The sequence below is a fragment of the Corvus moneduloides genome, chromosome 26, assembly GCF_009650955.1.
Source record: "Corvus moneduloides isolate bCorMon1 chromosome 26, bCorMon1.pri, whole genome shotgun sequence".
NCBI lineage: Eukaryota > Metazoa > Chordata > Aves > Passeriformes > Corvidae > Corvus > Corvus moneduloides.
In genome coordinates, this window is record NC_045501.1 from 962,515 (window position 1) to 975,974 (window position 13,460).

General features: G+C 52.3%; 1 protein-coding gene and 1 non-coding gene across 2 annotated transcripts; one reads left to right on the plus strand and one right to left on the minus strand.

Moving 5' to 3' along the window:
* The first annotated feature begins 152 nt into the window (after positions 1 to 152).
* GNGT2 (G protein subunit gamma transducin 2) lies at positions 153 to 3,103 on the plus strand. The gene is made up of 3 exons (XM_032134319.1): positions 153 to 284; positions 712 to 807; positions 1,571 to 3,103. The coding sequence occupies exons 2-3, from the start codon at positions 724 to 726 to the stop codon at positions 1,694 to 1,696; spliced, it is 210 nt and encodes a 69-aa protein (XP_031990210.1). The 5' UTR covers positions 153 to 284; positions 712 to 723; the 3' UTR covers positions 1,697 to 3,103.
* A 1,346-nt stretch (positions 3,104 to 4,449) lies between these two features.
* Positions 4,450 to 4,521, minus strand: TRNAQ-UUG. The gene has a single exon. It is a non-coding gene; the product is annotated as a tRNA-Gln (tRNA).
* Between the last annotated feature and the right edge of the window lie 8,939 nt (positions 4,522 to 13,460).

A 13,460-nucleotide genomic window follows, 5' to 3' on the forward strand; every position in this document is an offset into this window, starting at 1 on the left:
GGGCCTCGGGGGCTCCCCGGGTGTCCCAGCCGGACCCCCGGCCACCCTTCCTGCCCACCTCCCCCTCCCCACCCCGATTAGCCCGGACTTTGAGGCTAATTCCCAACACCTGACCAGCTTACGCTCCTGAGTCCATTATCAGCTTAAGGAGCAAAGACATCTGCTTCCCTCTGCTCTCCCAGAGAGCCCGAGGAGCCCCAGCTCTGAGCAGGAGCAGCTTCTCCCCTCGGATGGGTCTCTGAGCATCTCCAGGGTGCAGAGGGGCGGCCCCCCGGCCCCCCCAGGTGAGTGGCTTTGCTGCCTCCAGGTGAATTTTGGGGTCCACCTGGATCGGGAGCCGCTTTCCCCCCCTACTTTTGGCTCCTCACGGAGCTCCCCGGGGCTGGTGGCGTCCCGAGGGATCCATGGGGATGGAGAGGAGCACGGGGCACGCGCGCCATGGCTTCTGTGGAGAAAAGAGTTGGGTTTTCCCAACCTCCACAGCCCCAAAAACTTTCAGGGGTGTGCAAATAGCTGAGCTCGGGGCGATGGAGGAGCCATAATCCAGGCTGTAAAGGCACAAGGAGGAAATGAAAAATGAAATGTGTTTAATTCCTTAGAAAAGCTGGGAAGATGCTGCCAAGACCCAGGACACTGACCAGGGACATTGGGGGGGGCTGCAATCCCACTGGGACAAAGCAATAACCCCAATAACGAGCTGTTCCCCTGCAGCTCCAGGGCAAGATGGCTCAGGACATGACAGAGAAGGAGCTGCTGAAGATGGAGCTGGATCAGCTGAAGAAGGAGGTGAAGAACGAGAGGCAGATGGTGAGCTCCTCACTCCACCCGCGGCGTAACCTTCTCACCCAAGGGTGCCTTTCCTTCCTGAAGCGAAGGGAAAGAACCCTGAGCCCTGAAATCAACCTGAAATCAACCCCCAAACCCAGGCAGGAGCACCTGCACTCCCCCTCTGTCCTCCCAGCCCCACATCCCAGGGTCCAGGGGCTCCAGCCCCACACCTCGAGAGGTGTCCGTGGCACCCCAGGGATACTTTGGGACACACCGGGGACGCTTTGGGACACCCCAGGGATGCTTGGGGACACCCCGGGCACGCTTGGGGACACCCCAGGGATGCATTGGGACACCCCAGGGATGCTTTGGGACACCCCAGGGATGCATTGGGACACCCCGGGGACGCCTTGGGACACCCCAGGGATGCTTTGGGACACCCCAGGGATGCATTGGGACACCCCGGGGATGCATTGGGACACCCCGGGGACGCTTTGGGACACCCCAGGGACACTTTGGGACACCCCAGGGATGCATTGGGACACCCCGGGGATGCATTGGGACACCCCGGGGACGCTTTGGGACACCCCAGGGACACTTTGGGACACCCCAGCGATGCTTTGGGACACCCCAGGGACGCTTTGGGACACCCCGGGGACGCTTTGGGACACCCCAGGGACGCTTTGGGACACCCCGGTGCGGGTGGGATGTCCCTGGGCGCCATTCCCCTCTCCCAGCTGCACGGAGGGGTTCGTGGGGCGAGGATCCCGCCCCAGACTGGGAATGTCTCCTTCCCTGGCAGGTCTCCAAGACCGGCAAGGAGATCAAGGAGTACATCGAGTCCATGTCGGGTGAGGACCCGCTGCTCAAGGGCGTTCCCGAGGACAAGAACCCCTTTAAGGAGAAGGGAGGCTGCACCATAAGCTGACCCCCCGCTCCCGCCGGGCATGGGGATGTTCCCGTGAGCACTCCAGGACTGTTGGCAGGATCCTGCTTTCCCTCTAGTCTGCCCTCGGCCCCGGGCAACCCAGAACCAAACCCTAGCGCAGTTAAAGGACAGCAAGAGAAGAAAAAGAAGAAAAAATTACATGTAAAAAAGCAAAAAAAAAAAAAATCCACCCCACCCCCCGCTGCCGCCGGGGCTGAGCTTCGGCCGCTGCAGCGCCGGCGACTGTGGGCTCACAGCTGAGTTTTGGTTTCCCACGAGCAAAAAAAGCAAAACTTCTGCATTTTTAGCAGCCTGGGCAAGCGGGGGTTGATGGAATCACCGAGCTGTGTCTGCTCCGAGCCCGCCGAGCCCGGCAGAGCCTCCCGGCAGGACCCGCTCCCCAATTCCTGCACTCGGCATTCCCACCTGGCGCAGCCCATCCCGCTGCTCCGAGCCCTCCAGGGACCTGGATCTTTGTTCCCTTTATCCCAGAACATCCCAGAGCTGCCCACCCCTCGTGCCCGCCCTCCCTCCCATTGGGATTCCATCCTGGATCGGGCAGGGCGAGGAGGGAGATGCCACCACCGCCCCACCTCCTCCTTCCAGTCTCGCTTCCTCCTCTGGAAAAGCCTTGGGAATGCCAGCGTGTGACCGCCGTGTCACCTCCCCCGCGCTGCCACCGGGCCCGGGGGGCTGCCAGCCCCATGCCAGCGTGTCCCAGCGGTGTCTGGGGTGAGCTGGAGCCATCCCTGGAGCACCACAGGGCTCTCCAGCCCTGAGCTAGGCCGCGATCCTGCTGCTCCCGAGTTACTTTAAAGACAAATTTAATCCCCTGCTTGACAGAAAAAAGCTGGGGCACACCCAGCTCCGAATCCAGCGGGGTAGGTTTGTGGGGTTTGTTGTTTGGAGACGTTTTGCTTTTTTAAAACCCCATTCCGGCTCCACGTAATCTTGGGGAAAACTCTCCCAGAACTGCCCCAGACCATCAACCCCGAAAGAGAAGCAGCAGTGATTTGAATTTCTGAGTGGCTCAGGGCGCTGTCCCCATCCCAGAGGAGCAACCCTCTCCCACTCTTCCTCCTCCTCCCAGACCGCCCCGGGACTGGTTTAAATCCATGGAAATTCCTCTGGATCCCACCTGGAGCGGTGTTTTCCTGCCTGCTGGATCTCTGCTCGGCCTCGCCCACGTGGGGCTCACCACGAGGCAAAGGCGCTTCAGACACGGAGACACCCTAAAAAGGAGAGGACAAGACATAAAGAAGTGGATTTTCCTCAAGCAGGGGGTCCCCCCAGTCCCCTGCAGCCAGAACCCCCCTCCCTGCGCCTCCCTGGCCCCCCAAAAATTCCCAAAATCAAGGAGGTTTTGTTCTTTCTCGCAGACGCTCAATAAACCCGCCAGCACCACCACGGCCTCTGTCTTTCTTGCAGGAAATACTCTCCAAAAAGTAGAATTTGTGGGCTTTCTTTTCGCTCTAAAGTGGCCTTTATTTGCTACAGCTCCAGACCTAACCAGTCCCAAACGCCCACTTGTGACTGACGCATTATTTTTTTAATAGTCCATCATCCAGTGGTTTTTTACCTTTAAAACTTGGATGCACAGGGGGGCTGAATCCTGGTTTTTGATGGTTCTGTTGGGGTTTTTTGGGAGTGCAGAATCCTATTTTTTGATTGAGTTGGTGGTGGTTTTAGAGGGGTGTAGGAGTAATTAATTTTTAACTAATTTTGGGTGCACCCAAAGGTGCTGCTTCTTCTCCTAGCCAGCGCTCCAAGACAATTTCAGGCTAATTAGGTGGAAAATAAAACCGTACATTCCTGTCATGGCCCTGAGGCGATCGGCTCCACCGGGGCCTGAGCTGCTCCTAATCCGTGGTGATAACGGGGCCGCGGGCGGAGGGGATTGACCCGTTAATCGACGTTAAACGGCTGGAAACCTGCGTCAGAGCCGGCTAAGCCGCCTCTGAGGGGATTCGGGACGCTGCCGGAACAACAGCGGCTTAAGGCAGGGCCAAAGGGGCCGCTCAGCGCCCACGAGAGATGGCAACGCGTCGTGAGGGCTCGAACCCGCCATGAGGGGATGCTGAGGGGGAGGCGGGCCAAAGCGCGCTCCCAGCCAATAGCAACGCGGGATTGTCAGAGTGACATTTCCCTCAGCCAATCAGCGGTGGAGAACGGAGAGCGCGAACCCGCTCCCGGGGGAAACGGCTGCTGAAGTGGGAGGCGGGGCAAAGAGATGGTTCAGCCAATAGTAATGCGATGTTGCGAGAGTGACGGGAGGCGTAGCCAATCAACGGTGGGAAACGGAGCGCGCGAACTCCCCGGGAGCTACGGATTGCTGCAGGAGGAGGCGGTGCAAAGAGCGCTCTCAACCAATAAAAATGCAAGCCTTTCGGAGTGACAACTCGGGTAGCCAATCAGCGATGGAAAACCGGAATCGCGACTCTCCCCGGAGGGCCCCGGACCGTGCCGGTGGAAGGCGGGGTGAAGTGCGCTGCCAGCCAATAGAAATGCAGGATTGCGAGAGTGACATCGCATTCAGCCAATGAACGGCGGAACACAGAGAGTGCCCTCCGGCTTCCACCCACCGCCTTCCCCCCGCGCCTGCGCCGTGAGGCGCCGGCGCCCACGCACAAAATGGAGCGCGGCGGCCGCCGGCGCGGGCCCGGCGCTCCCGGTGCGGCCCCCGCCCCCCCTCCGCCTCCTCCGGTCCTCACCTCTTCCCTCCTCGGACCCGCGGGCAGGCAAAAAGAAGCGCGAGGTCCCACCGAGATTTGAACTCGGATCGCTGGATTCAAAGTCCAGAGTGCTAACCATTACACCATGGGACCGCTGGGTGTACCGGGAGGCTCCGCGCGCCCGCCCTATCCCTCCGCCCGCGGTAAATAGTCCCGGCTCCCGCCGGCCGCGGATTCCCGGGAATTCCGGGACATTCCCGGCCCTAAAACCCCTCTTAAATCCCGGCCCCGGCCCCGTTCCACCCTCTGGGACAGCCCCGAGCTCCGCCGCCGGCAGCCGCGCTCCTCGTGCCCAGCACTCTGATTCCCACTTTTATTTTTGGATTTTTTATTTATTTCCCCCTTTATTCCTCTGGGTTTTTTCCCTAATTCCCCCTCCTTTCTTTCTCTGTTTTCCTCTATTTCCCGCGTATTCATGTGTTTGTACTCGATTCCCCCTTTATTTCTCTATTCCCCACTTATTTCTCCTTTCCCCACTTTCCTCCTCTTATTTCCCAATTTTATTTTTATCCATTTCCCCCCTATTTCCCAATTTCCCTCTATTACCTCCATTCCCCCCTCTTTCTTTTCCCCTCAATTTCTCTTTTTTCTCCATTTCTCCCTTTATTTCTTACTCCCATTTTTTCCTCTCTTCCCTTTACTTCTTCCTCCCCGTTCCCCCTTTATTTATTTTCCTTTATTTTCCTATTTCCCCCTCTAGTCCCCTTTCGTTTTCCCTCTATTCCCCTTTTTTAAAACAAGAATTTCATTTTAAATTCCCCATTTTTTTCCCTCCCCTCTTCATTTTCCCCCGAATTCCTCCATTTCCCCCCTTTTTTCCCCCTCCCCAATCCCACAAAACCGCACAAACACTCAGATTTGTTGGTTTTTTTGCTTCTTTCTCTGTTTTTGCTCTTTATTTTTCACAACGAAACAGTGGAAATAAAGCGGTTTGTGGCAAAAATAAAATAAAATAAAATAAAAATAAGGAAAACCATCCTCCCTGGAAAAGAAGCAGAGCCCAACATCCATCCCTAATCCCGGGAAAAGGGAAGGACACGGATTAGGAGAGGTCAGAGGAGAGGGAGGGGGGGAGAAAAGGCGAAAACAACTCAGCAAAGAGGCAAAACATCCCAGAAATGACAATTTTTACCTAAAGAGCCTGAAATTTCCTGGGAAAAGCAGCAAAGCAGCACCTTTGGATGCTCCCAAAATTCAGCTCCATCCCCTCCCCCCTCCCCCACGCTGCCATCACCCCAAAAAAACCCCAAAAACCACTGGAAAAAAACCCCAAATAATCAACTTTGACTCCCCCAGCCCCAAATGGGGAGGCCAGAGGAGCGAGGAGGATGGAGGGGGCGGAGAGGGAAGAAGGAAAAATCTGAGGAAAAGACCCAAAAAAAAAAAACCCAAAAAAAAAAAAAAAAAAAGGGGGGGGGAAAACGAGTCTTAAAAAATAAAAATAAAAGTAAAAATAAAAATAAAAAATAAAACTAAAATCAGTCCCAGCCCGAAGTTGGGACTGGTGAGGTCTGGAGCTTCAGAGGACTAAAAATCCACTTTCCTCGAGGGAAAAGCGAGCCCATAAATCCTGGTGGTTGTTGTTGCTGTTGTTTTTAAGGAACATTTTTCTTTGGAAAAAGATGAATTTTTTTTTTTTCCTGTTTTTTTGTTTTTTTTTTTAATTAATTTTTTTTTTAAACTTTTTTTTTATTTTTTAATTTTTCTTTTCTCCCTAAAAGCTCCGCCTGGGGAGGTGCCCCTAGCGAGAGTCCCCTACGGCTAAGAGGTAGATAAACACAGCTGGGTTGGTTCTGGATGAGGATTCCCGGGATCACTGCCGGGATCGCTCCGGGGTCGGAGCCCAGCGGCTCCGTGGGCGCTGCACGTTCCAGGCTCTCGGGATCGCCTCCGTTCCCCTCCTGCTGCCCCGGCTTGGAATTCATCCCGAAAGGCGCCGCGGGGTCGTGGGTTAAGGCTGGGTTTGCTCCTGGAATTCCAGGGAATTCTCCGTCCCGAGGCGAATCCGGACGCGCCGATGGAATTCCGGGCTGGGCGCGGAGCGCTGGCGCCAATCGCGGATTTTTTAGGGATGAATTCCCGCCCTGATTGCGATGAATCCCATCGATTTCCTGGGATCAGCCATGGGAGAGGCGCTCCCTCTCTTCCTGCCCCAAAAATTCCCGCTGGATCTGGCGTCGCTTTGCAGAGACCGTCCCCAAACCGCTCCGGAAAATTCCTTCGGTTGCGGAAGATCCCAAAGGCCGCGGCTCCGGGAGGGATTCCTCTCCTCAGAGGGGGACTGTGGAGTTGGATCCTCAGCACCCGAATTCCCTGCTCCCAAGGGAATGAGGGGCTGGAGCATCCCGGGGCCGGAGGATCGCACCGGGGTCTGGGGGGAATCCCAAAAATCATCCCAACGCCAGGATCCAGGAATTCATCCCTGTACGAGGATCTGAAGCCATCCCACTCCCAGGATCCCAAAAATCATCCCACTCCCAGGATCCCGACAACCATCCCACCACTGGGATCCGGGAATTCATCCCACTCCCGGGATCTGGGAATTCATCCCGTTACCAGGATCCAGGAATTCCTCCACTCCCCACATCTGGGAAACCATCCCAGAAATCATCCGCACGCTCTGCTGGAGCATCCCAAAATCCTCCTGGGCCAGGAGAACACCCCAGAACCGCCGTGGTCCATCAGAGCCTTCCCAAAGTCCGGCGGAACATCCCGCCCCGGCTCATCCCCCTTCCATGGTTTTGGTGGAACATCCCAGGAATTCCTCCACAAAAAAATCTCCAGGAATTCCATCCCGGGCAGGAAGCCGCCGGGATCAGCCAGACTTTTCCAGGGGATTCTCGGGAATTCTCCCAGCCCACTGCCCTCCTGGGATGCTCCGGAGCCTTCCTCACGGGCTCCTCCTCCTCCTCCCCCATGGAGTGATCCCAAAATTCTGCCTCCAGCGGGAAGATCCCTGCGGAGCCGGGGCCGCCCCACCCCCCCGGCTCTGAGGTAGTTCCAGGTGTGTGTTCCCAGCTGGCGGCACTTCCCAAAAAAAATACGGGAAGAAATGCAGGATGGAAGAGTCTCAGGATGGCTCCGCTCCGGAATTTCACTGGCGAGAAAAGGCGGGATAAAGCCAAAATAAAACACGGAGAAAAGCTGGTTCAGGGAAAGGGGGATTCCCCTCCCTGGGGGTATTCCCAAGATGATTCCAGCCTGGATCCGTTATTCCCAGCGCCATTCCAAGGTCGATCCCCAGGATCCACACGGAAATCCAAGCGAGTTCCAGCGCTCAGAGCCTCCCACGCTCCACTGCCGCCGCCGCTCCCGGAGCGAATCCGCGGCCAAATCCCGGCCAAACTCCCGGGAAAAGCCTCCCAGGGGTGCCGGGATCCATCCGTGCCATCGGGAGCAAAGGGATTTCCTGGGATCCCAGAGATTCCATCCGGGCAAAACAAACGGCAACGGAAAGAAAAAAGGAACTGGGAAGGAGCCAAGGAAATAAATCCAAAAAAAAACCCCCAAAATCCGCAGCTTTCTCGGGAAATTCCCAAAAAAATCCCCAAAAAAGCCTGGGCTGGGTGGAGCAGCCGGGACAGGGAGGGGAAACTGAAAGGAATTCAACAAAGGAAAAGTCCTGGAGCAAATCCCATTTCCGAGTGGTTTCCTCGGAGTCTAAAACCCCAAAACCTCGGTGCTGGAAATTCAAAAAATCCCTTTTTTCCCTGGCACTGCTGAGCTTTTCCCACTTTTCCTCTCTTTTTTTTTTTGGGAATTTTTCCTTTTTTCTGCCCTACGAAAATCAACCCAACCCCAAAGGCCCGGAATTCCCAGGAAACAGAAGATCCGGCTGGGAGGGAGCTTCTTTTCCAATCTTTCTGAGGGATTTTCCGCGGGTGGGATCCCAGGAATCCGTTCCGTGCCCTTCCTCCAAGTCCAGGGAATGCCGGGAAGGCGTCGGAAGAGCTCGGAAGAGAAGGAAGATCCACTGGGATTTGGGATCCATTTTTTCCCAGTTTTTCCGGCCGGGTGGCAGAAGGAGACTCCGATCCCATGAAATCCAAGTCATTCCAAGGCTCATTCCAGCAGCGTTTTCCACGGGATCCGCCGCTTCCAAGATGGGAATTTCTTCCTGCTCATCGCAGCCCCGCTGGGAATCCAGACCTTCCCTGCAGGGGGAACTGAGGCCCAGGGAAATCCCAGCTTCCCGAAATTCCATTGCCCTGTTCCCAATCCTTCCTGACCCCGTGGATAAGGAAATTCCAGCATCCCGCCGTGTTCCTGGAGGGGGGAAAATCCCAAGGAATGGAACAACCCCGGATGATTCCTGCCGGGATGAAACCCCCGGCGCTGCTCCTCCCTGAATTCCGGTTTTCCCTCAATTTCTTGGCACAAAGAGAGCGGATGGAGGATATTTCCTGCTGCTTTGGGGGGGATTTTTCCATGTTTTTCCATTCCAGGCCGGTTCCATCTCGTTTCCAGTTTCCTGCCCCCTCCAGGATCCCGTTTTTCCCCCACTTCCAGCTCTCCCCAGCTCCAGAGAAAAGCGGGAGATGCTTCGAGGTCTCTTCCTGCCCACAAATCGCTTTGATGTGAATCCAATTCCCCCCCGGAATTCCGACAGCGCCGCCGCCGGGACCCGGGAATGGGAGAGAGAGGGCAAAAGCACCAAAGATTTCTCTGAATTCTTGGAATTTTAGGTCAAGATCCTCTCAGAGATCCCGGGGTTGGGAATGGTTATTCCCGGTTTTCAGCGCTACCTTGGAATGGGATGGGAAAGGTTTGGATTCCCGAGGTCCGGATTGGCTGGGAGCGGGAGGAGCCGAGAGCCGGAGGTTTCAAATATTCCAAACCATCTTTTCCTAACAAAAATTCCAAGAAAAGGCAGGAAAACGCCGTCGGAGCTTCCAGCCCCAAAGCCGGCTCCTTTCCCCGCAGATTTTTTGGGAATACGAGCTCGGTGCTGCCCCGCTGCCGGCGAGGGCGGATCCCACCTTCCCCAATCCCAAATATTCTTTGGGAGCGACGGGACGGGGGCAGAGCGGCGCCAGCGGCCGCTTTCCCAGCGCCGAATTTTGGATGGGTTTTTTTAGGATTTCATCCAAAACCTTGGATTTTCCTGCAGGGACAAAAGCAACGGGAATCGAGCCCAGGGAAAATCACCCTGGGAGGGTCTGGGAGCAGCCTCGGGCCGGGAATTCTCCTCTCCCTGCTCCGTGTGCGTCTGGAGGGGATAAAAATCGGCTCCCACCTTACGAAGGAATCCTTTCATTTCTCTCTCCTCCCTTTTCAAAAATAGTTTTAATCTAGGGGGTTTTTTTTCCTTTTTTAAATTTTTTTTTTCCTTTTTTAAATTTATTTTTTTCCTTTTTAAAATTTTTTTTCCTTTTTTCAACTTAGTTTTTTATTAATAACTTTTTCCTTTTTTTAATGATTTTTTCTTTTTTTAATGAATTTTTTTCTTTTTTAAAAATTATTTTTATTCCTTTTTTAAAATTATTTTTTCTCTTTTTTAAATTATTTTTTCCTCTTTTTTAATTAATTTTTTCTCTTTTTAAAATTATTTTTTTCTTTTTAATTATTTTTTCCTTTTTAAATTAATTTTTTTTCCTTTTTTCATTCATTTTTTTTTCCTTTTTTCATTAAGTTTTTTTTCCTTTTTTCATTAAGTTTTCTTGCCCTGTCTTAATTAATTTTCTCCTTTAATTAATTCTTTTTTTTTTTCCCTCGGTAAAACGGAGGCAAAAAAATCTCTTTTAAAAGAATTCTTTTTTTTTTTTTTTGTCCTCTTTTTTTGTGGTTTTCCTTTAATAAGTTCACAGCACCATAGTGGAGAAGATGGATCGACACCACCCCCCCTGGAATTCCGGGAAGGCTGGGATCGCCTTGGGATTCTGGGATCTTTAGGAATTTCTATCAAATATAGAAAAGCAAAAAAATCTCTTTATGGCTTCCGAAAAGAACCCAAAAAAGCCCTTTTTTAACCCCACTTTGCATAGAAAACGCTGCCCGCGAGTGGAAAAATTGATCCCAAAAAATTCCTGGATTCGTGCTGGCTGCCATCGGGAAAAGCCTTTCAGCCTCTCACGGCCGGCTTTGCTTTCACCCCTCGAAATTCCCGGGAAAAAACGATCAACCAAAAAAAAAAAAAAAAAAAGCAAGAAAACCCCAAAAAAAAAAAAAAACAACAAACCCCAAACCCCGCGAGTTTTTCCCGCTGGGAAATCCAAAGCGGCTCCGAGAGCTGAAATCCAGGGAAAAGCCCCGGAGCGTCCGGAGGAACGGGAGGGCCGAGGAGGCTGCGCTGCCGCCAGCGGGGTCGCGATTCCCGGCGCTCTCCACAGGGAGCTCCAGGAACGCCCGGATTCCTCCTCCAACCCGGGAGAAAATTCCAACAGAAACAACAACAACAACAACAAAAAATCCCCCTCCCCCCCCCGCCCCCCAATCAAAAAAAGAAAATTCTCTTTTTTTTTTCTGTTTTTCCTTAAAAAAATAAAATCTCGCCCCGTTCAGCCCTGCTATAAAATACCCACGAACCCCAAGGAAAGCGAGAACGGCCCCGAAAGCCCCGACCCTCCCCTGCTGAGGTAATCGCGCCTGAGGTAGAGTTTTGATCCTTTCTCTGTGGTTTCTCCTCCTTTTCCGGGGCTTTCTTTTGGCCCCCGCAGCTCCCTGGAGTCGCAGAATTCCAGGGAATTCCTGCTGCCGCCTTCCCTTCCCCAAATCCTGCTTTTTCCTGCTGCTTCGAGAGTTTTGGTTCTGGAGGATTTTCCCCCAAAAATCCCCCGCTGCGAAGGGCTGGGCTCCACTCCACGACGGCAAAAGCGTCAGCGCCGCTCTTGTCCCAAATTCCCACTTTTTTGCCTCGTCTGGGAGCTTCCCAAGTTTCCTTCAATGGCCCTTTTCCCTCAAAATTCATCCCAAATTTGCTTTCTATCCCAAATTCCCACTTCTTTGCCTCCCCCAGGAGCTTCCCGGCTTTCCTTCCATCACCTTTATCCCTTACAATTCATCCCGATTTCACTTTTATCCCAAATTCCTACTTTTTTGCCTGCCCCAGGAGCTTCCCAAGTTTCCTTCCATCATCCCTGTCCTGCAAAATTCATCCCAAATTTGCTTTTTGTCCCAAATTCCCACTTTTAGCCTCACCTGGGAACCCTCTGATCACCCTTCTCCCTCAAAATTCATCCCAATTTCGCTTTTTCTCCCAAATTCCCACTTTTTAGCCTCGCCTGGGAATCCTCCCATCATCCCCGTCCTGCAAAATTAATCCTAAATTTGCTTTTTGGCCCAAATTCCCACTTTTTTGCCTCATCTGGGAACCACCCAGCTTTTCCTCCATCACCCTTCTCCCTCAAAATTCATCCTCATTTCGCTTTTTTTCTCAAATTCCCACTTTTTGGCCCCTCCCAGGGCTTGCTCCCAGCTTTCCTTCCACCACCCCTCTCCCAGTCCATCCCAATTTTCCTTTCCCTCCCTCCCTGCTCTGATTTTGGGGGGAAAACCGTTGGAAAATCCCCGTTTTCGGGGCTGGAATCGCAGCAGAATCCCTGGAGCTCAGACCTGGCCGAGGGCGGCGGCACCTCCTGACCCTTCCCAGAATATTCCACATCCCAAAAACCCAAATCCATGGAAAATCCCTCCGGGAGTGCCGGGGATCAGCGGCCGCTGCCGTTCCCGCGGGTTTGGCTTTTTCCTCTCCCGGGAACGGGGATTTTCCTGCACAAAGGAGGGAATTCGGGGCATTTTCCTTCTTTTTGCCCTGAAATCGGGAAAAAGCCCAAAGCCCATCGCCTCCAGCCCCGACGCCAAAGCTCGGGAATTCCTCCCCGCTGGAGGAGGGGGATGGGAATGAGGAGCCCCAGGGGGGGCCGGCTTTGAGCAGATCCAAAATTCCCTGGGGCTTTTCCTCCCCCTCTCCAGCTCCATCCCTTCCGCATGGAATTCCCGGGTTCTGATGGTGGAGATGAGGATGAATTCCATGGGTTTTACCAAAAAAAGGGATTTTTTTTTGCCTTTTTTTCCTGGTTTTTTTTTTTTTTTTTTTTTTTGCTTTTTTTTTGTTTGTTTGGTTTTGGTGGTTTTATTGCTGTTCCCGGCAGGAAAAGCCAAAGCTTTTCCCGGGATAAATCTGCCTCATCCCTAGGAAAGGTCGTCACCTCCACAGCGGAAATCACCGGGAAAAATGGGGAAAATGAGGGGGAAACGAGGGAAAAATGAGGGAAAAATGAGGAAAAAATGAGGAAAAATCGAGGGAAAAATGAGGAAAAAATGAGGAAAAATGAGGAAAAAATGAGGAAAAAAATGAGGAGAAAATGAGGAAAAAAATGAGGAGAAAATGAGGAAAAAATGAGGAAAAAAATGAGGAAAAATGAGAGAAAATGAGGAAAAATATGAGGAAAAAGGTCACGTATCCCACTCCTGCCAGAATTCCATAGGCTTCCATAAAAAATAAAATGTAAAGGAAATCATTTCTGAGCTATTCTAAATTGGGAAAAAAACGTTCAAACAATGGAAAGAGGGGAAAAAAATCCTGGAAAATCCAGGTTTTCCTGGCTTTAAAGGCTTTCCAAGGCACTGCAGGGAGGGAGGGAGGGAGGGGGAATTTCCCGCCCGTCCCGTGGTGCTCCCGAGGGATCCCGGATCCGTTCCGGGGGAATTTGGTGGATTTTGGTCCCAGTGGATCCAATCCCAGCACAGGAGGGTGGAAATCCACTGGGATTTGTCTTGGAGGAAGGAAAATTGGGATAGGGAAGAAAGTAAAATGGGGAAAAATAAAAAAAAAGGGGAGGAAAAATTGAGGAAAACAGAGGAAACTAAAAATGGAGGAGAGTAAAAAAAATAGGGAAAAAATCGGGAAAAATTCATAAAAAATAGGGAAGGAAAACAGGGAAAAATAGGGAAAAGGTAAAAAGAAGTGAAGTGAAATGAAATGAAATAAAATAAAATGAAACAAAAATGAAATTAAATGAAATTAAATAAAATAAAAATTTTAAAAAATGAAATGAAATGAAATGAAATAAAATAAAAATGAAATAAAATAA

What these genes read in the sequence shown, in the direction of transcription:
- GNGT2 (XM_032134319.1), top strand. Translation starts at nt 724, where the DNA reads ATGGCTCAGGACATGACAGAGAAGGAGCTGCTGAAGATGGAGCTGGAT. An exon ending in TGAAGAACGAGAGGCAGATG is followed by an intron (nt 808 to 1,570) that starts GTGAGCTCCTCA and finishes CTTCCCTGGCAG; the next exon opens with GTCTCCAAGACCGGCAAGGA.